The sequence below is a fragment of the Lampris incognitus genome, chromosome 16, assembly GCF_029633865.1.
Source record: "Lampris incognitus isolate fLamInc1 chromosome 16, fLamInc1.hap2, whole genome shotgun sequence".
Classification (NCBI taxonomy): domain Eukaryota; kingdom Metazoa; phylum Chordata; class Actinopteri; order Lampriformes; family Lampridae; genus Lampris; species Lampris incognitus.
In genome coordinates, this window is record NC_079226.1 from 11,482,730 (window position 1) to 11,509,593 (window position 26,864).

General features: G+C 45.4%; 2 protein-coding genes across 3 annotated transcripts in view; one reads left to right on the forward strand and one right to left on the reverse strand.

Moving 5' to 3' along the window:
- The window catches only part of LOC130126721 (zinc finger MYM-type protein 4-like), a 50,987-nt gene extending 45,843 nt beyond the window's left edge, over positions 1–5,144 (reverse strand). Inside the window, exons 1-5 of the mRNA XM_056296338.1 lie at positions 5,048–5,144; positions 1,821–2,415; positions 915–967; positions 605–754; positions 403–466 (exon numbers count right to left, since the gene is read on the reverse strand). Coding sequence (XP_056152313.1) covers positions 403–466; positions 605–754; positions 915–967; positions 1,821–2,415; positions 5,048–5,086 — 901 coding nt within the window. The 5' untranslated portion in view covers positions 5,087–5,144. The remainder of the gene's footprint in view (positions 1–402; positions 467–604; positions 755–914; positions 968–1,820; positions 2,416–5,047) is intronic.
- A 304-nt stretch (positions 5,145–5,448) lies between these two features.
- Positions 5,449–22,296, forward strand: adprs (ADP-ribosylserine hydrolase). 2 transcript variants are annotated; one of them, XM_056296005.1, is made up of 6 exons: positions 5,449–5,587; positions 16,766–16,862; positions 17,036–17,243; positions 18,556–18,743; positions 20,960–21,060; positions 21,295–22,296. In XM_056296005.1, exons 2-6 carry the CDS (start codon positions 16,795–16,797, stop codon positions 21,681–21,683), a joined length of 954 nt encoding a protein of 317 aa, XP_056151980.1. In that variant the 5' UTR covers positions 5,449–5,587; positions 16,766–16,794; the 3' UTR covers positions 21,684–22,296. The 2 variants fall into 2 exon arrangements, with proteins under 2 accessions (XP_056151980.1, XP_056151979.1); XM_056296004.1 differs by lacking the exon at positions 5,449–5,587 and adding an exon at positions 11,214–11,505.
- The last annotated feature ends 4,568 nt before the right edge of the window (positions 22,297–26,864 follow it).

A 26,864-nucleotide genomic window follows, 5' to 3' on the forward strand; every position in this document is an offset into this window, starting at 1 on the left:
GCCCCTGGAGGAAACCCACGCAGACACGGGGAGAACATGCAAACTCCACACAGAGGACGACCTGGGACGACCCACCAAGGTTGGACTACCCCAGGGCTCGAACCCAGGACCTTCTTGCTGTGAGGCGACCGCGCTAACCACCGTGCCGCCAGCTTGAAAATATGACGGCTTAAAATAGATTATGCCCATATGTGGCTATTTTTCATATATTGTCAGTAAGTCAAAAATGTGCAGTTATTACACAAGTTTCATACTGAGCTACAGTCTTAGGATTTAGTCGAGGGTTAAGGGGAAGTGAGAAGAAGACAATACAGCTGCTGCAAAACTATGGCAGATAGGAGCTGCGATTTCATGAGGTGAGAGAAAAACACGAATGAAAAAAAAAAACAACACCGTACTTACCAGTGGGGGAAACAAAGGTATTCCCTCCTCCTACAGAGTAGACAGAACTGATCCGGAGCTCGTCCTGGAAAGACGACAGACAAAACAAATTTGCATAATGTCCAATATACACATTTCACACATAACTGTCAACTATTAAAGAAGTGACGGGTGGTCACTAACTAAATAGAGAAATAAGGGACATTTTAGTCGATATGCCAACCTCCTGATGTTCCAGCTCCTCTTTAATCTGTCTGATGGAGCTCTGAGGCAGCAAAGCGGCGTCGTAGCCTTCGTCGACTGGCTCGTCTTTAATGTTGATGACAGGAGGAATGGGAGGATTACTGTCCACCACAGGAGCTGCAGCTGACCCCTGGGAATAAAAAGAAGTTTGTCCAAATTAATCAGTTTTTTTAGTCATTCAATATGCAAGTTTCACAGCAAAAAAAAAAAAGCAAATGAAATTTAAAAGCCCTTGTCCAAACAGATCACAGACCGCAGGGACCGGACTGGTTTCACTTCCAGATCCTCACCTCTGCCTGCTGGCTGTCTCCTTTCTCTGCTGACTGGTTCTCAACGCCTCTTCCTGACGGACAAGGAAAGAAGAAGAATTCGGTCTACCAAATCTCTCTGAACTTACAACAGCCTGCAGAGCAAGACAGATAGGCTGCTGCCACTGGAGATGAATGTTGCTCATGACATTGTCTTGCATAAACTGTAAGATGTATTGAAGCAATAAAGCAAAAGTGGCAGCCATGCTCTATTATCTGTGTCTATTTGTGAACAGAAAAAAAAAATCATTATCAAAGATGTTGGCTTGTGGGAGAGAAAAGTATTTGAAAAATCTTAAATTCAGGTTGAAATAACTGAATTTCTCATTGGGAAGCGCTTTAGTTAAAGCTCTAGTCAACACATAGCTTCCACTGAAATTCATTTCCCACTGCTTAGAGCTGGGCAATATATGGATATACAAGAGACTAGATGGGGATATAACTTAAATGTTGTCATTCCCTGGTCTTAAAGGCTGCGTTACAGTAAAATTAGACCATTTTCAGAACTTATTCAACTGTCTAGCTGAGTGAAATGAACAACGAATGTCTCAACCTGCTTGGTCATCTATCCACATTACCAATGAACATTTATCAATATTTTCTTGTCTAAATATTCTATGAAAGCACCGAGTCATCCTATCATTGATAGAGGTATTCGGTCAAAATTATTGGGGGTGATTTTGTTAATATTGCCCAGGGCTATCACCGTTCTTAAATGTTTTCTGTGGAGAAACCTGCCTAAGCAGTTTTGTTTCAGCTCCAACTAGCAGCCACCGGCCCAATTCCCTTTCAACAGACACTTACAATATGTTCTTGCAGTTGCGTCCCTCCTTGATGATACACATATATACTTGGATATATACATTTCTTGTGTGGATGCAGCCTAACCTTGGCAGTTCTCAGAGGCATGGTCCTGGGACGAGTTGGAGACGCTGGTAGACCCGTTGCCGTCTCCGCCTTTCTCGCCATCTTTCTCTCTCTCTTCCTCTCGCTGCGTGCTAGCTAAAGGCTTGTTGGTGCTTGTGTTCTTGTCTTCCAGTTGGGTGCTTCTCTTTTCGCTATTGTCAGCATCAGCATCTTCCAGGGTACCCATTGGCAGGGCAAAGTGCCAGTCCTCGTCTTCCTCTTCTTCAGCCCCGTACACAGGAAGCCCTTCTAGCCCTTCATCAAATTCTGCCCCTCCACTTTCCTCTCTTCTGTCTTCGCTGGTTCCCATGAGGAATGGGGAGCCCTCATCTGGGGAAGGGGATTCAAGGCAAGGAAAGTTTGTCTCTCCCTCTGGCTCGGCCATCCTTTCGTCTTCCCTGTTGCCGTCTCCATTTTCCTCTCCCTGTTTGGGTTGCTCCTGGCTTGACCCTTCCTCGACCACCTTTGACTCCTCGTGTCCACTACTCCTGGAAGAGGTGGCGGAGCCCCTGGAGGAGTCGGCGAACTCTCCCAAACCCATCACTTCATCAAATACTCTGGAAAGGCGCTCTTCATGCTGAAGGGGGACAAAGAAACCAAAACAGTTGTCTCTCTTTGTTTTTTTGTTCAATAGTAATGTGTCCCATAATGACACATGGCAAATTTAACATTTGGAAGCTTAAGTTGATTATTTTCAACAATTCATAAATCTGAAGAACTGCGAGACAAACTTAATGATGTTATGGTTCCGTGTTTTGTGGATGCAAAGGGACAGTTAAAATGGACTATATTTTATATAGCAATTTTCTAGCTAAAACACTCTAAAGCGCTTTACAATTAATTAATGCATCACATTCACCCACCCACCCACAAACACACACTCATACACCGATGGTGGTGTCAACCATGCAAGCTAACAACCAGCTCATCAGGAGCAGTTAGGGGTTAGATGTCTTAATCTGGGGCATCTCAGCATTTCTGTCAGGAGGAGCTGAGGATCAAACCGGCAACCCTCCAGTTACCAAATGACCTGCTCTACCTCTGAACTACTGCTGCCCATAGTCCCATAACCTATAATCTTGTCCAGAGGGTGTTGCCATTACTGGAAATTTAAATGTTACCTACACACTTCAGTAATATCAGTCACATGTAGATCAACATTATTTTTAACAACTACACAGAGCATGCACCACCTCAGGAGTAATCGTTATCAGGTAAATACGCCCATCACACTCTGGTCACAACTTGTTCCAACTCCTCCCCTCTGGTAGGTGCTACAGAGCACTGTACCCCAAAACAACCAGATATAAAAACAGTTTCTTTCCACGGGCTGTCATTCAAATGAACGCTTAACACTGTCAAATAAATCCAACCACGTATACTGGACTGTACCTTGTACGTATACTGGTATGTGCTGTCATGTCCATCTACCTCAGGCATGTATGTAAGTAACATGCTAACATCTATTTCACCATCTGTGATATGTTCTCTGCACCATGCACTTTATCACCTCTTTTAATTCGCCTGTATAAGTCAAACCCTGTGTATATATCTGAAGATTGCTGCGTTGTTGTGTTGTTATTCTGTTAAGTACACTGAGAGAGCCACGAAACGAGTCAAATTCCATGTATGTGCAAACCCACATGGCCAATAAACTTGATTCTGAAATAACCCAAATCTAGTATTATCTGGGTCTGATGACCTATGTTTTACACAATAAAATGTTTCCCCTTGAAATTTTATGGGTGTGACAGAACTACAAACCCATGCAGTTCATTAATTAAAGTCATGTATATAGTGTGATATTACATTACCCATGTTATCCTGCAATGGCAGTCCTGTCCACACAGTCTAAAATAAAACATTCTGGCTTTGATTTGATGTTCTTTGCAGCCATATTAAACGGGCAATTGTTTAAAAAAAATAAATAAATAAAACACCCACCCGGTGTCTGGTCAATGCCAGCTGGGTGAAAAGTACCTGATGTATAAAGATTCATACTACCCGCTGACCACAGGGTTACATCACTAGGGATGTGCCCAAGTCTATAAGATGATGTTCGTACAAACTAGTCACATTTAAAGCAAAAAACAGCTTGATGGAGAAAGCTGTTAGTATGCATCTGTATAAGATTAATACTATAGTACTACAATGACCATTAGTATTATGCTGTTATTTCAACACCGTTATCAGCGTTAACCATTTTGCTGACGATGTACTTGCACTTTACATTTTGTGGTGACAAATCCGCTTTGATTCAACCATTCACCATCTCTTGATGATCTAAGGTGCCTTTAACACCAAATCCACTGGGCACGGCTACCACTACTAAATGGTAACTGCACTGCATTTTATATAGTGCTTTTATATACCACCACTACTACTACTACTACTACTTCATATAGTACTACCATGATTACCATGTAGCGCTCTGTGATGCCACTGGAAGTTATCTGTTATCAGAATCATGTTTATTGGCCATGTAGGTTTGCACTACATGGGATGTGACTCCGGCTGTCGTGGCTCTCTCGGTGTACTTAACGTGGGATAACAACACGACCACACAAGGCATTGGCGGACTGTCTTGTAAACGGCTTCGGAGCTGCCAGACGAGTAAATGTAAATGTAGGGATGAATGACGCGAGAGGCGCGACAGACAAGTCGCTGCTGAGCCCGCTGGCCTCTCTGCACAGCTGCCCAGCTTTCACCGTCTTACAGCGGATTGGGACGCGATTGCAAAATAAAAGTGCTCCACAAGTAAACAAGTCAGCCGGTGCACAGATTACGTTTCCTCAAATTCAAAAATGTAAAAGCAGAGCACAGTGGCTTGTTGAGAACAACGGGGAGGAGGATGGCTCCCTTTCTGTCAGTATGCGAGGCCTGCACCCCCATCATGCGAGGCCTTCGCCCCCATCATGATGCATGAGCCACTCGTGCCAGCGTGGTTCCTCTTCCTCCCTTCGGGGCTGCTGGAGCAGCTCTGAGGTATCAGCGTCTCGCAACAAGAAGAGAGAAAGAAAAAAACCCATCTAGAAAGCCAAGCCAGCATGGTGGCGGTAAGCTAATCCCGAGTTTTGCACATCTCTGCAAAGCAACCCCCCCCCCTCAAGAGAACCCACACATTTCGACGGTTAACAGATCATCGCGTTGCCATGCTTGCGGAGTTCATTTCTAACGCATGAAAGCTGCCCGAAGATGCTTTTCCATACCTCGGCCCGTTTGAGTCGAAATTCCTCAGAATCCGCCATGTTTTTTTCAATTATGTTGCAAACGCCGCGCTTCACAACACCCACCCACCTACCCTCTGTTGTATCGTGTCTGCCACCAACGCTAGGCCAAAAACAAGAAATCTTCTCCAGGAGACACTTTGAACCTCTTATTTTTGAGACATGGCGACGAGTTTAAAGTCGAACGGTGAGCATTTATCTGTGTTCAACCATGTAAAGAGTGGGGTTTTATGGACGCATGGAAACCGAACACTCCCTTCCCGACTGCATGGCTGTACCGTAAAAAGGAAAATAGTGGCGCAATCGATATTGGGGTCACTTCTAGATAGATTTCCCAAACTCTCGCACATGCGCGCTTGGCTTGACAATGGCGGATAATGGCGGGTTAGCATAAAGTTAAGAGGTTAGGGACAAATCGTTTTGTTTCAGTTTTAAGGTGGCCCAATCTTTATGGGTGGCTCGGTGTGAGTGGATCCAGTCTGAGGGAATCGTCTTACCAGCTTTTAATCTTCACAATTTAAGGTTTGGTATTTTCCTGGAGGATCGAAAGGTGGAATTTCTGATAACCTGACAATTATAACAAAATATTTTATACAAAAAACGTAAATTCTCGAAATCCCCACCTTTATCATTTTCAAGAGTGACCTAAAAAGGTTTTCAGAATCCTTAAAACTCATGAAAAAGGAATATATTCAGAAACTATTTGTCCTTTTCTCACAACATGGTTTAACCTAACCCACACGTAATGTATTTCCCCATTCATCGTTTATTTTTATTTGTCTATTTTTTTTCCTTTATATTTGTACATTTTTGCTTAGTCATTCCATATTGATGAAATGTTGACTATAAAGTTGCCTTAGGTTGTGTATATATCAAAGTTATTTAAAGGTTTAATAAAGGTTAGAGTTACGTTGAGAGTTTCGTAAATCTAGGGTTACCATCTAGACACGACCCTATATTGGCACAGTAGACTGGAGAAGGTAGTCCATGTTATGTCTTGTGGCTATGTATGTTGTAACTATGTTTTCTGGGGACACATACCCCACATGGGCAGGAGAACCAGTAGCATCACTTACAAGCGAGTGTTCAGGATTCATGTTTCTGTTTAATGGTTCAGGCAGAGTAGCAGGTGGCTCCTCTGGGTCTGGAACTGCTGATGAGCAATCAGGACTCATGGCATGAGTTGATGGTACAGGCAGGTCAGCACTGTTGGATGGCTCCTCTGTGTTTGGCCTTTCTGTGACCATGGATGGGGCATAATCTTCATCTGGAAAAATATCTCTGTTGAGCGGGAATATGCCTGTCACTTTGAATCCTGAGATGATGTTCCTTGCTGTCATTGCTGACATGAGTGCTTCCTTCACAAGTCCCGGAATATCATATATTGTTGCGGTTTTACCAGGGTTTGTACGCATCCAACCATCCATGGCTCTATTGTAGTAGGTCTTCAGTGGTCCATAGACTGTTTTATCTAAGGGTTGTAAGCGATGGGAGGTGTGAGGTGGCAGAATGAGCATGACAACACCATTTTCCTTTGCATTTTTCCCAGCCTTAAGTGAAATGTGAGATTCATGATTATCAAGAATTAGCAGAACTGGATGATCAACGGAGCAGTTTGTGTGACGTATGAAGTGCTCCAGGAACATGACAAAGGCTTCTTCATTCATCCATCCAGATTTTGTTGCATGACCTATGGATCCTGCTGGTGATCCCCTGATGAAGTGGTCTTTGAAACAGACATGAGGAAAGATGAACATGGGTGGGGCTGCATTTCCTGTAGCATTTACTGCACAGGCCACAGTGACAAGTTCCCCTCTTTCCGCAGATGTTACCGAACCCACTTGCTTCTTCCCCATCTCTGTTACAATCTGCTTGGGTGTCTGCACCGTTGTAACACCAGTTTCATCCATGTTATAGATCACGTGTGGAGGAAAGTTATACCTGAAATGAGATTCAAAATGAGTGCTATTAATCAGAGCAGCTCAAAGCAGTTGGAGGTCGCAGATCTAGTCAGTTAATGTGGTAGGCCTAGTCTATTAATCATGTTACCTGTCCATCACTGAAGTGAGGTTATCAAAGAACCCCCCCACATTGTGCCTATTAAAGGCAGTGGCTCTTCCGAGAGAGGTTGCTTTGGGAGTGCAGCATGACAGATGGTGGCGCACCTTAAAACTCATGAACCAATCACGTCCTAGAAAAGGTTAAAAGTTTATCCTTTATTCAACATGCGTTAACATTGAGATATACATAACAGGTTAAAGCTATAATCTCTAAATAAATGTGCAATTTGGGACTTTTTTCTTTTTACTGGCGGGGCTATTTTTAACAATAGTCATCAAACATGATCATTTTGTGGGCGCTTCTCTACATGGTAGCTGCAAAGTAATGGTGGGCATTTCCTGGGAAAATAATTATTAATATTCCCCATTTCTATAAATGCACACTCAGACTAACCTGCTTTTTCCTCTCTGATCCAGCTTGCAGGGACATTAATGTCATTTCGTCGTGCCAACTCAAATGCCAGTTCACGACATTTCATGGCACTTAGACCGTGAAACATTGCAGCTAGATTTTTTATATGGTCTGCAAGTTCTGTCTCATTTTTTTCACCGAAGACTTGATTGGCATGTCCTGTTCTCTCATACCCTCTTCTTTTTACTTCTCCTGGTTGTTTCAAATCCATGTATCGCTTTAAAGTCATCCTGTCGATCTTAATGTCCCTTGCCACCTGACGTATGGACTTCCCATTCTGTACCTCTCCCATTGCTCTCTCCAAATCCACAAGAGGAGTTGAAATCCTGTCTGTCTTCCGTTTATAGAAGCGTGGCATGATGGCTTTTGGTCTAAAATTCAAAATGTCACATTATTTTGGTGATAAAATGTAAGAATGCAATGTAGAATTACAGTAAAATAAAACTTTCATAATAATCATAAATGGGGGTGAGTTGAGCCACTGGCTCAACTTCCCCCACCTCCACCATTTTAACAAATTTGTATCATCCAGCAGTTTAGAGCTAACATCATGCTAACAGTATCTGTTAGTTCTCAAACAACAACAGTATGATTTTTTTTAGTTTAAGCTGATTGGTTGAAGTTAGCCTGTGATAGATGGTGATAGACAGATTCATCCAATCACCTGCCAAGTATTTTAAAAAGTGCCTGCCCTTTTCCAAACAGTTTCCAATGGAGCTTTCCCAGATGGTTGTATGAAACAAACCATCTGATGCTAGTCAGGTTACTGTCCTCCCTCTCATTTTCTAACTCTTTCTAACAATCAACCTAGTCATTTTCTAACACTCTTAACTGCTCATGGCTCTAACCTTGAAGATCCTGGCTGTGGGTACTGCTCTGGGGCTTGAGCTGGACTTTGTGGAGGGGTGGTTAAGTTCCTCAGTGCTTCTCTCCTCTCCTTGCTTCTTTTGTAAGCTGCTTTCCACTTTTTACGTTTCTGCTGCTGTTCTCTTTCACTTAAGTCATTGACTCCTTTCTTTTTCCCTGTCTCTACATCTTTTCTCCATCTCTGGCGTTCACTCTGCAGATATTTCTCCCTTCTTTCAGGATCGGCGTTTAGGCGTGCACGATACTGCCTCTGCCTTTTTGCCGCTGTTGTTGGTGCCATCATGGAGTCATAGATGTCTGTAGATGTTAAATTGATATCATTAAATCAAACATTCTTTCAGAGCAATTGACTAAGACTGAGATGCGGTAATCTGGGCAGAAACTTTGTCTGACAAGAATAGAAAACCCTTTCCAATTATGTAATTCTAATAAGCTTATTAGGCTTATTAAAGGGATAACAAGATACTTCACTTACGCACATCCACACACGTACACAGGTACGTGTGCTCACACACATACACGCAAGCACACACGTACAAACACACATGCACGCATGCACACGTGCACACACACACAGCTTTAACGTGGACATTATTACATTCAACATGCATGTGGTATAAGAATGTTGATCAAATATAATAATTCATTTAAATAATTGGATAACTTGACAACCAAAGTGTTAAAACCACAACCCCTTCACAATCTCACAACCCTGTTACGATCAAACAAGTTACAGGGTTGAGTGGGATGGGGTTGTGATTTTTTTTCTCAAAATGGCTGCTGCTCTACATGTGGTGAATACCATGAGAGCACGGTATGCATGAGATTAAGAAATCATATATATTGTTGAAATAACAAAGATACTTTTCACAAGTAGTAGTTTTCTATCTTTTTTCATGTAACAGTGTTGAGTCGTTGAGCTTGATGACCACAATATCACAAGATAAATGACTGAAATATAGTAAAAGAAGCTAGCCACTTGCCTGTTTCTGCATCATGTTGTATAGAAGACTTCTATGATGTCACTTCCTGTTCCTGTTTTCACATAAGGTTCTGTTCATTATTTTTATGGGGGGGGGGCGATTTGTGTAATGGGGTTGAGGGTAATTGAGGTACAGAACTAAATTAGGCGATTTTAATGAATAATCAATTTATTTCGAAAAAAACATTACCAGCAAAAAAAGCACAGATAGATGTTTATGGGCATAGTAAAATGTATGGACTTTTTTCTAATTTTATTAGTCATATCCCAAGTACACTTTCGAAGGCCATGAGGGACATGACAAAATAGGTGGTGTCAACTGAAAAAAACAAGATAATTTCTGATATAAACATAACATTTATGTAATGTTATCTTTACACTTGATTGAAGGGGACATTTGATATAAAAAGCTTTTAAAAATGGATTTTGGTGACCCAATATATAAAATACACTTAAAAAGGTCAGAGGGACTCAAATTGTACCGGTTTCGCGGAATGACTCATAGCCTCATATTGTAACGTCATAAAACACTAACACGTGTGAGATTTTTTTCAAACTTGTCTGAAAAGAATCATGACTCACTGAACATAAAAAAAACCCACTTTGAACGGCAAAAAAACAGTTTTTCTTTTTAACTTAAATGCGCTTACCACTTATGCCACGGGCCTCTCCATCACAGGGTGAGTGAAATGGATGACGCTTCAAAAATGTGTGGTCACATGACCAATTTTGTCCACGGTTGCCTAGAAACAAGGGGCGGCTCAACTTCCCCACACGCTCAAATCACCCCGCTCTCCCCTTTCGGTTTTTTAATCTATTTTTTTTAAATCTCTTCACACGTTCAAATTTCAGTAGTTCAAATATTATTTTTGGCATCAAAAACGGAATTACAACTAGTTAAAATTCAGTCTCAACCAGTTAATATATCATTTTTTAAAATAAATTTTAAAAAAGCCGTTTTAGCTTAAAATACGCGTTGTTGATACTGTAAACTACTAATAAGACTGACCCTTTGGCCGAGCGGTTAGTGATGTCGCCTTGTGGTGCAGTACACTCCGTATCGAATCCCGCACCGGTTAAGAAAATAACCGGTTACATTGGTGGCAGCAGTGGGATCCGGAAGTGTGCAGATCCTCAGAAGTCTCTTCGGAGCGCGGGAAGAACAAAACGCCGAGGGCGCGCTTCCGGGGAGGGTGACGACTGTAAACTACTAGTAAGACCCGTTAGCCCCAGCTACTGACCCTTTAGCCGAGCGATTAGCGATGTCGCCTTGTGGTGCAGTACACCTCGTATCGAATCCCGCACCGGGCAAGAAAATAACCGGTTACAATATCATGAAATTTCAGTTGTCAATATAAGAAATTCACTATTGATAGAATTACAGCCTTCCCCATTAATTACAACAAGAGTTGGGATTTAAATGAGTTAAAATGGAATTATAACTAGCTGTGATTCTATTTCTGGTAACTAAATTGAGGTCTTATTTTAGCCAGTAGCCTAAAATTTAATTTGCTATGTAAAAATAGAAATGTGACATACAAATAAACCATTACCTCGTCTGCCAGCTCATCAGCCCAGCTCAGCTAGATAGATAGACAGATAGATAGATACTTTCGCAGACCAGTACCAGGTCGCACATTGTTCAGACCTGGGGAAAAAAAATTTCCCCTATACTTCATGTACTTCGGTATATGTGCGGCACCCGAATATAGAAACAGATAGCATAGAATCACCTGCGACGTTTCCGTCAATAGAAAGCGGATCTGTTTAGGCATTCTCTACGTGCAACTACCCAGACCTTTCCCGGGGTCAAACGGCTATCAGAAACGTTTTCAGGAAGCAGGAAGAGCAGGTTGACTTTTGTATTGTTGCTGTTACACCTCCGTCTGCGGCGCATCTCCACCACACATCTCCCTCTCCATCGTTGAATAAATGGCGGTGCCCGTGGCGAAAGCGATAGGAGCGGGCGGAGTGGCGTCTCTGTCCCGGTTCAGGGGCGCGCTGGTCGGGGCCGTGCTCGGTGACTGTATCGGCGGAGAGTTTGAGGGAGCCGAGGAGGTCCCCATGGAAAACGTGCTGAAGCATCTCAACAGTCTGGATGACAACACAAAAGGACATGGTGAGGAGGCGGAGGGGTTAAACTTCAAGTGCAATGAGGAAACTGCAGATGCCATGAAGAAAATATCACATAGCGGGGGGGGGGGGAATGCAAATAGCGATTAATCTCTTCTCTTACGCACACGCAGTTTCAACAGACATTGGAATAGATTTGATGCAAATGTGCCATCCAAGCATGAATTCGCCTGTGACGTCATAGGGTTGGAAATACTAACCAGCCTGCCAGCTATCACATGCCCCCGTTCATCGAAAACACAGTTGATATTCAGGCAGTTGACAATATTTTTTCCCTATTGCGTGTAGCGAAAAACTGTTTTACATGTGCATTCACGTTTTCTCATAGTGCAGACACTTAAGTCCAAAGTGACTTGTTATCATCAATCAGCAGATAAATTCAAATGTTACCAACTGGCATCGTGTAGCGGTACATAATATTCATATCATAGTAGTACTATATTAATGTGTGATTGCTGCAGCAAATTGTGGCAGTCACACTTCGATAGTGACAGTGGGCGCAAGTCCATGAATACTGGGATGGCATCCAGCGCTTTACCTGTGCCCCCCCCCCCCATCCATAGGGTTAGTGGTTGTGTCAGGAAGGGCAACCAATGTAAAATTTTGCCAAATCATTATGCGGATTGACAAGACCGTACCGGATCAGTCGAGGCTTCATACGGGATTGGCTGAGGCCCGGGTTGACAACGGCCACCACTGGTGCTCTGCCCTCACAGGGTACCGATGAAAACTGTACAATCCGCTGTGGTGACCTCTGAGAAACAGGGAACAAACTGAAAGAAGAAGAAGTACTGTGTTAAGTCGTATTAATACTGCGGCGAGCCTGCGTGGAAGGATTCGAGAGTCAGGGATCTCTATTTAATGACAACACGTGTGTCCCATACACCGTATGACCCCGGGAGTGCTCATTTATATCATAATAACAATAATAAATCAATGTTATATAGAACTTTTCTAACTCTCAGTCGCTTTACAATAAACGGGGAGAAACAAGACAACAGATAAACATAGCACAAACATATAGGGGTGGACGGGAATGGGGGCTGTGAAGAGGGAGAAGCGGCAGCCGCACACGACGCCAGCAGTACTCCGACTTAAACAGATAGAAAAGGGCAAGAAAAACAACCCCACCAAATACTGCTGCAGTGGGGTGTGAGAGTGCTGGGCCTCAGCCAATCCCTTCTGGGTGGTGCAGGAGTCAGCAGTGCACATGTAGCTCCACATCTTGTCGACAACCAGGCTGTTAGAACCACCCCCTGAGGCGGTGGAGGGTGTTGGCATTCCCATAGTGCCCCGACCTCACCGAGCCATGATCCATCTGGAGAACCTGGGGACGGAGCACATGGGGCACCGATAGCTGTAGTTAGTCGCATCTTCATCTGGGAGCTTGCCACCTCTGGTACTCCAACTCATCATGGAGTGCGAAGTTGCCCCATTGAGAGTGTTAGGCCTTTACTTCGGGCCCCAACACTGACACCTCTGTTCACTCGGAGTGCTGCCCTGTCTCCAGCCTGCTCCTCACCAGTGCCAGGGTCACGTCTGCCTCCTGCTGCTGCCTCAGGTGCTGCGTGGTCAACGGGAACCATCTGTTCTCGTTGCTGTCAGTCTGGACGGCCGCTACCGTCAGCATCATCTGGCCCCGCTCCTCTTGCCGCTGGTAGTAGTGGCATTCGAGTGCCACACAGGGACACCGGGAGAGCGCATCTGTGTTGCCATGATGTCGCCCTCCCCGATGCTGGATTTCAAAGTCATACCCTTGAAGGACCTTTAGCCATTGGGCCACCTGGCTCTCAGGGTGCTTTAAGTTCAGGAGCCAGGTAAGCGAGGCATGGTTGGTGAGCATGAGGAAGTCGCTGCCGCGCAAATATGGCTGAAAGTGTCATACTGCCAGAACCGATGGCAGCAGATCGCGTTGGGTGACTCAGTAATTCTTTTCTGTCAAACTCAGGGTGCAACTGAAGTAGCCCACAGTACACTCCCCATCTCTCCTCCCTGCGGGAGAGGACAGCCCCAATCCCCACATTGCTGGCATCAGTGTCCATGATGAGGGACTGTTGGGCATCGGGTTAGGCCAAGACTGGGGCTTCAGCGAGAGCTGTCTTGAGTCGGGTGAAGGCTGCAGCACAGGTGTTGTCCCAGTTGAATGGCCGGCCCTTGTCGGTCAAGCAGTGGAGTGGACTGGTGATGGTGGTGAAGCCCCGGTCAAAACGGCAGTAGTATGACACCAGGCTCAGGAAACTTTGCAGCTCACCGACCTTAGTAGGACTTGGCCAGTCTCAGACATCAGCCACCTTAGCTGGGTTGGTGGCTATGCCATGTGCACTGACTATGTGGCCCAGGAACTTCATCTCTCCTGTCAGCAGGTGACACTTGACAGGTTTAAGCCGCAGCCCGGCCCAAAGCTTCATGCAGGTTGGACAGGGCTCCATCAAAGTTTTTGGCATGTACCAGCAATTTGTCGAGGTACATGACACAACAGCTCCAGGGTATGTCCACCAACACCCTCTCCATCAGTCACTTGAACGTAGCCGGTGCGTTGTAGACCCCAAACAGCATGATGCGGAACTGCCATAGACCCTGGTCGATGGTGAAGGCGGTCTTTGGTCTCACATTGGGGGCCAGCTCCACCTGTCAGTAGCCGTTGCGCAGGTCAAGGGAGCTGAACCAACCGGATTTTGCGATGCGGTCGAAGACGTCATTAGTCTGAGGGACCGGGTAAGAGTCCTTTATGTGATGCCGTTAAGGCATCAGTAGTCGTGCACTGAAAACAAGCTCTTGCGCTGCAATTTCAAAACTACACCAATTCTTTGAGTCACAGTAGACGGTGGTCTGCCGTGGGATTTTGTTCCATTCTACCATTGCATCATAGAGAGCATCCTGACCAGCTGCATCTCAGTGTGGTACGGCAACTGCACCTCAGTAGACCAGAAAGCTCTGCAGCGGGTCGTCAAGGCGGCCCTGCATATCACCGGTTCCCAGCTCCCAGCCATAAAAGACATTTATCATAAACGCTGCCTTCGAAGGGGTCTCAGCATCAGCAGAGATCCCACCCAGCCCAACCATGGACTGTTCTCCCCGCTGCTATCTGGGGGGCACTACAGGAGCCTCAGAGCCTGCACTACCAGGCTCAAAAACAGTTTCTTTCCCCAAGCTGTTGTCCACCTGAACCTGGCTACCCACTGAATGTCTGTAAATATGTTTATACTCATGCTCTTTTTTTACTTTAGCTTTTAGTATTAATCTGTATACATCTTCTTATACTACGTGATGGCCTGGCAACCTGTCCATGGTGTCTTTCCACCTGCCGCCCAATGACTGCTGGGATGGGATAGGCTCCAGCACCCCCACGACCCTGAGAGCAGGATAAGCAGTTTGGATAATGGATGGATGGATAATAAAAGTGTGCCGTGTTAGAGAAAAGGTTGTTAAACACTGCCTTACACTATTAATGTTGAGACTAGCAGGTAAACTGTTAGCAGGTGTTAGCTGTTGTGTTTGAAACAACAGCTAACCTGTGACCTGTGAATTGATCCCACACGGTCTTTAATTTAGAAATCACAACTATTCAAAATTGACTCTGATTATAGTCAACACCAAACTACAACGACAAGGAAGCAAACGAGAGCTATAAAAAAAGCTCACATTTTTTCCCATGTTACCCAGTAATTAGTCATTCTCATACTTTTTACGTCAGTTCTACTCATACTGTATTTGACCTGGTAATTTCTGCATGTAATTAAAAGGGTTAGCAACGCCTTCCTGCTAAGACAGCGATGAACAGGCCAGGTCTGTGTCAGTGCAGCCTTAAATATACACTTCGTGTGTGTGGCACTCACACTCTTGCGTCGTTTTGTGCGGCCTCATCCGCCTCCACCTCCTCCATCTCTGTGATCAGTCTGCCGTTGAACTGCTGGGGCACGTCTAGCGCCCCCTGCAGCGAGAGATGGACAGCCAGGGCCTGAAGAACGGCTCCGTTGTAGCCCAGAGAGCAAGAGTGGGTCAGCATGGCTCCCAGCCTGGCAAACTGGGGTTGAACGGGTAGAGACAGAGAAAAGTAGGAAAATATGCAGCATGGTGCTTTTATTTTGTTTTGTTTTTTCAACCACCTATCGGAGTCAACTTCAGGATATATCTGTGTTAATAATTTCTCCCAACATTCCAATGAGCTTGTCAACAGCAATCCACCCTTTTCCGTTAGCGAACCATGGCCTCAGACTTGGAGGTGCTGACTCTCAGCCCAGCCATTTCACACTCAGCAGCAAACCGCCCCAGTGCGTGCTGGAGGTCACGTTCTGATGAAGCCAACAAAACCACATCATCTGCGAAGAGCAGAGATGCAATTCTGAGGTTCCCAAAACCAAACATGGCTGCGCCTTGAGATCCTATCCATGAATATCACGAACAGAATTGAAGACAAGGGACAACCTTGGCAATACATTTCCTACATACTAATTATAGTGTTTTCATATGAAGTTGTCGTAGTATTTGTAACATAGTAACCATTTCATTGTACTGTATTGAAAAAGTAGTAGTACATTTGCTATAGTAGTCATGGGCAAGGGTTCATGTCATGTCAAGTGCATTTAATATGTGTGTCTTAAATCATCAATAGACGGTGAACATGAGAATCAAAATGTAGGCAGATTTATATTGCCACATATCAGTATAACAGCAATATTATCATCATAAAAGCATAAAATGTCATGCAGGAAGAAAAGAGCGCAATAGTAGACGTTGATAATAATGACTTTTAAGTAAGCGCACTATAGTATTAGCTGACATACATAGAAGATATGTATAAGATTATTCAAATTAGCTGCAGATTGCTGCTAGGGACCATTTAAGGACGAAGAAAGGCCTAGAAGAGGAACGTTTTTAGGCCTTTCTTGAATGAAGTCGGCGAGTCAGTCGCCGAGATGGACACAGGGAGTTCATTGGTGATATATTTGTATTTTCTTACTGAAGGTAGTTTCAGTCACTTACATTCTCACATAATAACCTTTGTAACCATGATCCTTGCACAGCTTTGAGCAAGTCCCTGTACAGGAGTATGGTCTTTATTCAAAAGTGTTGTCCTCAGCTTCCATATCGCTCGTCTAAACAATAATGAAAGTTCATTATTAATACTCAAGTACTTGATGAAAAATGCTGTTACAGTGCTGGAGTACTGCTATAACTAATTTGTGTGAGGAAGCATTCAGTAATTTGTGTGTGTGTGTGTGTGTGTGTGTGTGTGTGCGCACCAGGTATCCTTGAGTACAGTGATGATACAGCAATGGCACGCTGTGTGGTCCAGTCTTTACTCATCCGGACCAGCTTTGATGAGCAGGACATGGCTCGCAGGTTACATACGCACAAACACACACATGTATCACTGAACAAACACCTTGTATGAGTTTCACTCAGCAGAATCAGTGTGTTGCATCTCAGGTGTTGTTACAGAGACCTGGAAATGGTACGTTGGGGAACACACATATTTATATATAAAATGAATCCCTCATCTCTTGTCTCTCCAGGTTTGGTAAGGAGTACAGTCTGTCTCCGGATCGTGGTTATGGCCCTGGAGTGATCACCGTGCTGAAAAAGCTGTCGTCCCCCCAGCTCAGTGACGTGTACCAGCCAGCCAGGGACCAGTTCAATGGCCGGGGCTCCTTTGGGAATGGGGGAGCCATGAGAGCTGCCCCTTTTGCCCTGGTTTTCCCCAAACTCAGTAATGTTATGAGGGTGAGTGAAGGAGTCGGGTGGGTGTCTGTCTCTGTCTCGCTCTCTCTCTCACAAACATACTTGTTCGGGGCAAGAACAGCTTGTTCTTCAGCAACTCCAGTGGCTCCCTGTTAAATACCGTATTGACTTCAAGATCCTGCTCCTCACCTTTAAGGCCCTTCATAACCTAGCTCCTTCATGTCTTTCTGAACTCCTTCATATCCATATGCCCTCCCGCACTCTCAGATCCTCTTCCGCTCTCCAACTCACTACACCATCTGCCTGCTTGACTACCATGGGGTCTAGAGCCTTCGGTCATCCTGCCCCCCCCCCCCCCATTGAACTCTCTCCCACAAGACATTCACAACATTGACTCTCTTTCGACCTTCACATCCCATCTCAAAACGCACCTTTTCAAACTGGCATATTCAGTCTGATCCACACTTCACTGAGTTTTGTGCAGATGATGATTTTATACTTAGCTGTTGTGTTAACTTTTTATTGTCTACCCTGCTTTGTTTTGATTTTATGCTGTCTGATACAGTGCTGCTTGTTTGTTTTTTTTTAACTATGTCCTGTAAGGTGTCCTTGAGTGCTCTGAAAGCTGCCCACAAATAAGATATATTATTATTATTATTATCATCATCATCATCATCATTATTATTATTATTATTATTATTGACAGCCATGACACTCACCACACCTTTCTATGGGTGCTTTCACTCTTGAGTTTGTTGGAGGGTTTTTGTGGACCTGCGAGTTTGTTCGGTTTCCTCAAGTGTGAAAGCCGTTTTCAAATTCAGCAATCTGGAGGCCACTTAAAAAAACTGAACTGCAAACGGTTACGTATAGCTCATCGCCACGCACAACCGGCATTTCCCTCATAATCAGCATCATGGGACAGTAGTGGTCCAGAGTTCCCTTACTGCCTCGGGTGAAAACACGTTTCATCAGCCCGTGTTCTCATATAATGTCTGCTGTGCACCTCTTATGAACACGGTGCAGCAGGACTGCATGTGATAAACTCAGGCTGTTTGTTGTGCTCCACAGGTTAGAAGCCACGACAAATCAACATTAGTGAAACCAATAAATAAATTTGCACAGTAGATACCCCACATTAGAAGAAAAAACTGTCGATAATGGGACTGTACTACAGTATGTGGTATTTGCACATTGATTGCTGTTGACAATCACATTGGAATGTTGGGAGAAATTATTAATACGAATATATCCTGAAGTTGACTCCGATAGGTGGTTGAAAAACAAAAACAAAATAAAGGCACCATGCTGCATATTTTCCTACTTTTCTCTGTCTCTACCCGTTCAACCCCAGTTTGCCAGGCTGGGAGCCATGCTGACCCACTCTTGCTCTCTGGGCTACAACGGAGCCGTTCTTCAGGCCCTGGCTGTCCATCTCTCACTGCAGGGGGCGCTAGACGTGCCCCAGCAGTTCATCGGCAGACTGATCACGGAGATGGAGGAGGTGGAGGCGGATGAGGCCGCACGAAACGACGCAAGAGTGTGAGTGCCACACACACGAAGTGTATATTTAAGGCTGCACTGACACGGACCTGGCCTGTTCATCGCTGTCTTAGCAGGAAGGCGTTGCTAACCCTTTTAATTACATGCAGAAATTACCAGGTCAAATACAGTATGAGTAGAACTGACGTAAAAAGTATGAGAATGACTAATTACTGGGTAACATGGGAAAAAAGTGAGCTTTTTTTATATCTCTTGTTTGCTTCCTTGTCGTGGTAGTTTGGTGTTGACTATAATCAGAGTCAAATTTGAATAGTTGTGATTTCTAAATTAAAGATCGTGTGGGATCAATTCACAGGTCACAGGTTAGCTGTTGTTTCAAACACAACAGCTAACACCTGTTGTGATGTCACAGTTTACCTGCTAGTCTCAACATTAATAGTGTAAGGCAGTGTTTCACAACCTTTTCTCCAACACGGCACACTTTATTATCCATCCATCCATTATCCAAACCGCTTATCCTGCTCTCAGGGTCTTGGGGGTGCTGGAGCCTATCCCATCCCAGCAGTCATTGGGCGGCAGGCGGGGAGACACCCTGGACAGGCCGCCAGGCCATCACATAGTATAAGAAGATGTATACAGATAAAGACCAAAAGCTAAAGTAAAAAAAGAGCATGGGTATAAACATATTTACAGACATTCAGTGGGTAGCCAGGTTCAGGTGGGCAACAGCTTGGGGAAAGAAGCTGTGTTTGAGCCTGGTAGTGCAGGCTCTGAGGCTCCTGTAGTGCCCCCCAGATAGCAGGGGGGAGAACAGTCCATGGTTGGGGTGGATGGGTTCTCTGCTGATGCTGAGACCCCTTCGAAGGCAGCGTTTGTGATAAATGTCTTTTATGGCTGGGAGCTGGGTACCGGTGATATGCTGGGCCGCCTTGACGACCCGCTGCAGAGCTTTCTGGTCTACTGAGGTGCAGTTGCCGTACCACACTGAGATGCAGCTGGTCAGGATGCTCTCTATGGTGCAACGGTAGAATGGAACAAAATCCCATGGCAGACCACCGTCTACTCTGACTCAAAGAATTGGTGTACAGTTTTGAAATTGCAGCGCAAGAGCTTGTTTTCAGTAATGAAAAAAGAATTTGATTTATATATGAATAATCAGGGGCGTCCGGGTAGTGTAGCGCTCTATTCCGTTGCCTACCAACACACAGATTGCCAGTTCGAATCCTTGTGTTACCTCCGGCTTGGTCAGGCGTCCCTACTGACACAGTTGGCCGTATCTGCGGGTGGGAAGCTGGATGTGGGTATGTGTCCTGGTCGCTGCACTAGTGCCTCCCCTGGTCGGTCGGGGCTCCTGTTCGGGGGGGGCTGGAGGGGATAGTGTGATCCTCCCACGCGCTACGTCCCCCTGGTGAAACTCCTCACTGCCAGGTGAAAAGAAGCAGCGACCGGGATGGCTTGGAAGAGTGGGGTAATCGGCCAAGTACAATTGGGGAGAAAAAGGGGGAATAATTCATATATATGAATAATCAGGGCGGCACGGTGGCCCAGTGGTTAGCACCGTCGCCTCACAGCAAGAAGGTCCTGGGTTCGAATCCCGGGGTTGTCCTCTGTGTGGAGTTTGTATGCTCTCCCCGTGTCTGCGTGGGTTTCCTCCGGGTGCTCCGGTTTCCTCCCACAGTCCAAAGACATGTAGGTCAGGTGAATCGGCTGTACTAAATTGTCCCTAGGTGTGAACCCGTCTGCCCTGCGATGGACTGGCGACCTGTCCAGGGTGTCTCCCCACCTTCCGCCCAATGAATGCTGGGATAGGCTCCAGCGTCTCGCGACCCTAATTAGGATAAGTGGCTTGGAAAATGGATGGATGGATGAATCATCAGTTTTAAGTGGAATCATAAAATTTTCCAGGCTCTAACAGTACATTAGTGTGCCATGGCACCCCGCTTCAAAAACGCTAGCAGAAGGAAATGGTGGATTGCCGTCTTGAAATGGCCTAAAACTGGATCGTATCAAATCAGTTCTGTTAGGAATGTCACTTACTTTTCTATATTTTCTGACATTTTGAGTCTTTGTCTAACAGCGATGGACTGGCATGCTGCAGTGGTGCTGAGTCGGATATTTGGGTCTGAGTCTTTACGATGTGCTCTTCATTGATGGAGCCAGTAGGAAGCCCCAGCCAGGAATGTGTCATTTGAAAATGAATGTAAATGAGGATGACGAATCGCCAATAAATCTGATAGCTTTGCTTTTCTTTCCAGCCTGAAGGAGGCAGAGAAGCCATTTTGCGATCGCCTCCACAGAGTGAAAGACTTGATGGACAGGAGCAAGGTCAGCATAGAGGAGGTCATATCTGAACTGGGTCAGTATCTATCCTTGTTTAGTTTGTTTAGATATTTATTTAGCTGTCATCCAGTCATTTTTCAGGTTTTCTTACCTGCCCCTCCACTTACTACATCTAGCCTTAAAACCCGCCAGCAAACTTTCATCTCCACACAGCCTCCTCCAACAGCCAGCCCATTGACTTTGCACTGTTGCGACCCCGCATCCCCTCCCCTCCCTGTGTCCACATGGCATATTCTGTCTTTCTATACAGGTAATGGCATCGCCGCCCTCCAGTCTGTCCCCACCGCCATCTTCTGTGTCCTGTACTGCCTGCAGCCCCATGAGAGCCTTCCGGAGCGCTACGGAGGCCTGGAGAGGACAATAGCTTACAGCCTGGCCTTGGGAGGGGACACAGACACCATAGCCTGTATGGCCGGCGCCATCGCTGGGGCCCACTACGGCATCGAGGCCATTCCCCAGACCTGGATAAAGTGCTGCGAGGGAGCCGAGGACGCCGACGTGATGGCTGAGCACCTTCACGCTCTGTACCACCAGCTACAACGAGGGGGCGACGGCGCGACGCGGAAGCAGAGCCACGAGGGCGGATCAGAGTGTCAGTCAAGTATGTCAGACAGCGCAGCGAAAACGAGCAGCGAGTGATTTCTGAACCGGGCTCGGGCTTGGACCACAGAGAGACGGGAAAAACGGTTGGACGGATAAACACACACACATACCACACATGCATACCAGTAAAGGTGTATTTACAAATGTTACAAGTACATTTATTGACTGGGTTTTTATGACTGTGGAGAAAATAGTTGTACGTTTGCAGCATTAATTTTCCTTCAAGAAATGGATTGCCTACTGAGTTAATATCCACAACTGGAACTAGTTGCTACCGAGAAAATGCTGTCAGTGCTGGCGAGCAAAGTGTTGTGTAACTCAATAATGAAGGTAATGAGAAAGAATGGATGAGTCAAGGATGAAAGAGGGTCAAAAAGGTCAGCCAAGCTTTGACTTTAAATTCATAACTTCAACATGAACAAAAACAATGTACAGTTTGCACACACACACACACGCTCACACACACACACACACACACACACACACACACACACACACACACACACACACTTCAGCACATATAGACACATATACATCAACACACCTACCACCCATGCTCCTTATGTTTTGTTGAACAATCTCTTGTAATGCTAAAGTTGCACTATGGATTGACTTGTTCTTTTGTCCTTTTTGATGGAAATATTATTTAATAAACTTTTTAAAATTTGCACGGTGTTCTCCAGCATTTCATTTAAAGGGCGCATGAGAAAAGAGACCATCTGCTGTTGGGTTGCATCGCAGGGCAGACCCGCTGAAATTTAGTCAAGATGTGTTTTCCGTGATCCAGTAACTCAACCGAGCGCTCCGGACTTCCGTGTCCGGGACAATGTTCGTGGAAAATAACTGACTTTCAGAGAAAACCTGCAGAAAGGAGGACACCGGCAGTAGTTTCTCTGTCTGGCAAATAACTGAGCTGGAAGTTAAATCTTGTTTTAAGCTGTCACTCAGACCGTCTGAATGAAGTGAATGATTGACAGGTAGTGACAGAAACAGCTTCTGGTATTTTTTTTCTGCCACATCGTCTTGAACCATTAGTCTGAGTCACGGTCCTACAGTCAGTCAGGCAGTCAGTCAGTCAATAAAATGGTCGTCTACTTAGTCCAAGTCGAACCCCCAGACAAACAACACAGCCACAATAACCAAATCATCACTAAAACAACAATTTGAACATGAACGTCAGCAGTCCCAGAATGCGCAGAACTGCCGACAGTCAGAGCGACCGCCCTCTCCCGTCGCTATATTTCCTACATATTAATTGTAGTATTTTCATATGAAGTTGTAGTAGTATTTGGTGGTGGTGGTGGTGGTACTAGTCGTGTGGCTCGGGTCCTGGGCTGTTCTGGTGGTGTCTCGACACTGCTTGGCATCCTCCGCATCATATTCTTCATATATTTTATAAGTCCATTATAATTCTGTTATCCTCTTTCAGTGTTGTATTGTGTAAATCGTGTAAACACAACATCCATTGCACGTTGTCCGTCTTGGAAGAGAGATCCTTCTTCTGTTGGTCTCCCTGAGGTTTCTTCCCATTTTTTCTCCCCGTTAAAGGTTTTTTTTTTTAGGAGTTGTTCCTTATCCACTGCAATGGTCTAAGGACAGGATGCTGTGTTGCTGTAAAGCCCCTTGAGGCAAATTTACGATTTGTGATATTGGGCTACACAAATAAAATTGACTTGACTAGTATTTGCAACACAGTAACCATTTCATAGTACTGTATTGAAAGTAGTAGTACATTTGCTATAGTAATCATCATGGGGGGTGGCACAGTGGCTAGCACGGTCGCCTCACAGCAAGAAGATCCTGGGTTCGAGCCTCGGGGTAGTCCAACCTCGGGGGTCGTCCCGGGTCGTCCTCTGTGTGGAGTTTGCATGTTCTCCCCGTGTCTGCGTGGGTTTCCTTCGGGTGCTCCCGTTTCCTCCCACAGTCCAATGACATGTAGGTCAGGTGGGTCGGCCAAGCTAAATTGTCACTAGGTGTGAACGTGTATGTGTGTCAGCCCTGTGATGGTCCGGCGGCCTGTCCAGGGTGTCTCCCCGCCTGCTGCCCAGTGACCGCTGGGATAGGCTCCAGCATCCCCGTGACCCTGAGAGCAGGATAAGTGGTTTGGGTGATGGATGGATGGATCATCATGGTTAAGAGTTGATGTCATGTCAAGTGCATTTAATACAAGTGTGTCTTAGATCATCAAGAGGCAGTGAATATGAGAATCAAAGTGTAGACAGATTTATATTGCCACATATAGGTATAAAAGGATATATCTTCATAAAAGCATAAAATGTCATGCAGGAAGTAAAGAGTGCGATAGCAGACTGATAATAATGACTTTTAAGTAAGCGCACTATAGTATTAGCTGACATACATAGCAGATATACGTATAAGATTATTCAAATTAGCTGCAGATCGCTGCTAGAGACCATTTAAGGAGGAAGGAAGGCCGGGAAGAGGAACGTTTTTAGGCCTTTCTTGGATGAAGTCGGCGGGTCAGTCGCCGAGATGGACGGCGTAGGCGTGGATGTAAAACAGAAAGTCTGCAAAGTGAGTTTCAACCACATGGTGTGAGGAGCGCCTGCGGCTTCTGGAGCGCCGTTAGCTTTCATAGATATTGACTGGAGGTCTGTGATCATAAGAATAACAGATGAATGCAGTTTATGACAGACGTGGTTTAGTTAGTTTCCTATAATAAAAAAAAAGTGGTGACAGCTGTATGAAAGCATTCAAAACACTTTTTTGAACACATTCCATTGACCGAACCTTGTCGTTATGTGTTAACATTAAAAACACTTAAAGGTACAATCCTGGAGTGGTACATGTAAACAAATGTCCTCTTTGATATGTGCTAAAGCTGGCATAAGTAAGACAATTCAAAAACAATTGAGGCGGCACCGTGGCGCAGTGGTTAGCACGGTCGCCTCACAGCAAGAAGGTCCTGGGTTCGAGCCTCAGGGTAGTCTGACCTTGGGGGTCGTCCTCTGTGTGGAGTTTGCATGTTCTCCCCGTGGCTCCGGTTTCCTCCCACAGTCCAAAGACATGTAGGTCAGGTGAATCTGCCGTACTAAATTGTCCCTAGGTGTGTGTGTGGGCCCTGTGATGGCCTGGCAGCCTGTCCAGGGTGTCTCCCCGCCTACCTCCCAGTGACTGCTGGGATAGGCTGCAGTGACCCTGATAGCAGGATAAGCGGTTTGGATAATGGATTATTTACAAGTGACTGAAATGAGTTTCCTCCGTAGGGTGTCTGGGCTCAGTCTTAGAGATAGGGCGAGGAGCTCGGATATCCGGAGGGAGCTCGGAGTAGAGCCGCTGCTCCTTCACGTCGAAAAGAGCCAGTTGAGGTGGTTCGGGCATCTGATTAGGATGCCTCCTGGGCACCTTCCTTTGGAGGTTTACCGGGCACGGCCAACTGGGAGGAGACCCCGGGGTAGACCCAGACCTCGCTGGAGGGACTACATGTCCAATCTGGCCTGGGAATGCCTTGGGATCCCCCAGGAGGAGCTGGAGGGCGTTGCTGGGGAGAGGGACCTCTGGAGTGCCCTACTTAGCTTGCTGCCACCGCGACCCGACCCCGGAGAAGCGGCTGAAGATTAATGAATGAATAAATGAATGAATGAATGAATGAATGAATGAATGAATGAATGAATGAATGATTTGAGTGGTTATTGTCAGGTTGAGACCTTCCCATGCAGACTGATGGGCTGCTTGGCGTTTTACGTCTTTACCATAGCGACCATATCCTAAAGAAAAAGGCAGGTAGGAGGTGGCGTTGAAGAAGAAACAAAAATATGGTGGGCCAGTAGAAATGGCAGAACAAGCTTGTGAAAAGAATTTTACTAACGGATACAACATAAATGAGTAAAGCTCAGGTCCAGCCATGTTGATATTTGCTGGTGATGGAGAAGGTGCCGACATGACAGCATCGGGTGACGGTTCATTTTGACTTGATCTCAGGGATTGGCAGAGCGCCAGCACCAGAGCAGTTACCAGTACCACCACTGGCCACCACTGGTCAGAAATGTAAACATAACGCCGGGTTTCAGGATTGTACCTTTAAGGTTATGCTTCTGTATCAGTGACGCCGATCCTAACTGACATGCATATACCTTTACGGTTGTGCCATTGCAAAGGATGTGAAGTTGGGTAAATTGTACCCAACAAGTCATGGTGGCCTAAAACGCTTATCGCGTGATAGAAAATGGTATCTATCAAGAGATGCTTTTATCATGACAACGCTTAAAGAAACATTTTCTAGTGCATCTGACAAATACTGTATGTATTTTTACTCTTGGATATTGCAATACATATCGCACAAAAGAGAAATCTGAAAAATGCCCAGTCACAGCCAAAACTTGCTCAGTATTGAGTTGGTGGTTGATGGGGGGGGGGGGAACCCCTCCCCCTCCGAGACTCCCCGTATCAGTATCTCATGTATAAATGTATTTGCCGGCTCAATGACTCTGGTAATGTAATCATCATGGGTTTAACTAATATAAAATTCAGTGCCACACGCTACCCATCCCGGCAGTGGGACCGTTGGTATAGCTGCCTTCTTGTAAGACACTGATTGTTCCATCCATCCATCCATTATCCGAACCGCTTATCCTGCTGTCAGGGTCGCAGGATGCTGCAGCCTATCCCAGCAGTCATTGGGCGGCAGGCGGGGAGACACCCTGGACAGGCCGCCAGGCTGATTTGTTCCTTATATGTTATTCTATTGTGTTTACTCTATGTATTGTCGAGGGTTTGTTTTCTACCAGTGGTTCCCATCCTCTGTCTTTTGTCTGTTGTGGACCCTGAGTCTGCGATATAGTTTTGAGTTGAGCCGAGTTGAATACAATGAGGAATCAGCTGGCAGGTTTCCTCGCAGGCCGCTCCAGTGCATGTAAATGGGATTTTGGAGTGAGGCGCGCTTGGTGGACCTCAGTCTATCTGGCACTTGGGAATGGCATTCAATGGACGTCCCCGAGCTGCGATTTTACAATGAACCTTTACCAAAGTCAGTCAACAAAAGAACTTTTGAAAGTTTGAAGAAAGTTTGAAGTAACGACTGCAATTGTAAGGGGGGGGTGGGGACACCCTGCACCCTGCACCCATTGTGCTCGCTATCCATCAACAGTATATAAAACAGCTGCTTTAACTAAGGTAAACATTTGCTTAATACTTGCTACGTCTAAAACCAGACACATTAAACTCAGTGGTTGTTTTTTTTTTTTCCTTTTCTGGGTG

What these genes read in the sequence shown, in the direction of transcription:
- adprs (XM_056296004.1), top strand. Translation starts at nt 11,319, where the DNA reads ATGGCGGTGCCCGTGGCGAAAGCGATAGGAGCGGGCGGAGTGGCGTCT. An exon ending in TGACAACACAAAAGGACATG is followed by an intron (nt 11,506 to 16,765) that starts GTGAGGAGGCGG and finishes TGTGCGCACCAG; the next exon opens with GTATCCTTGAGTACAGTGAT. An exon ending in GCACGAAACGACGCAAGAGT is followed by an intron (nt 18,744 to 20,959) that starts GTGAGTGCCACA and finishes TTTTCTTTCCAG; the next exon opens with CCTGAAGGAGGCAGAGAAGC.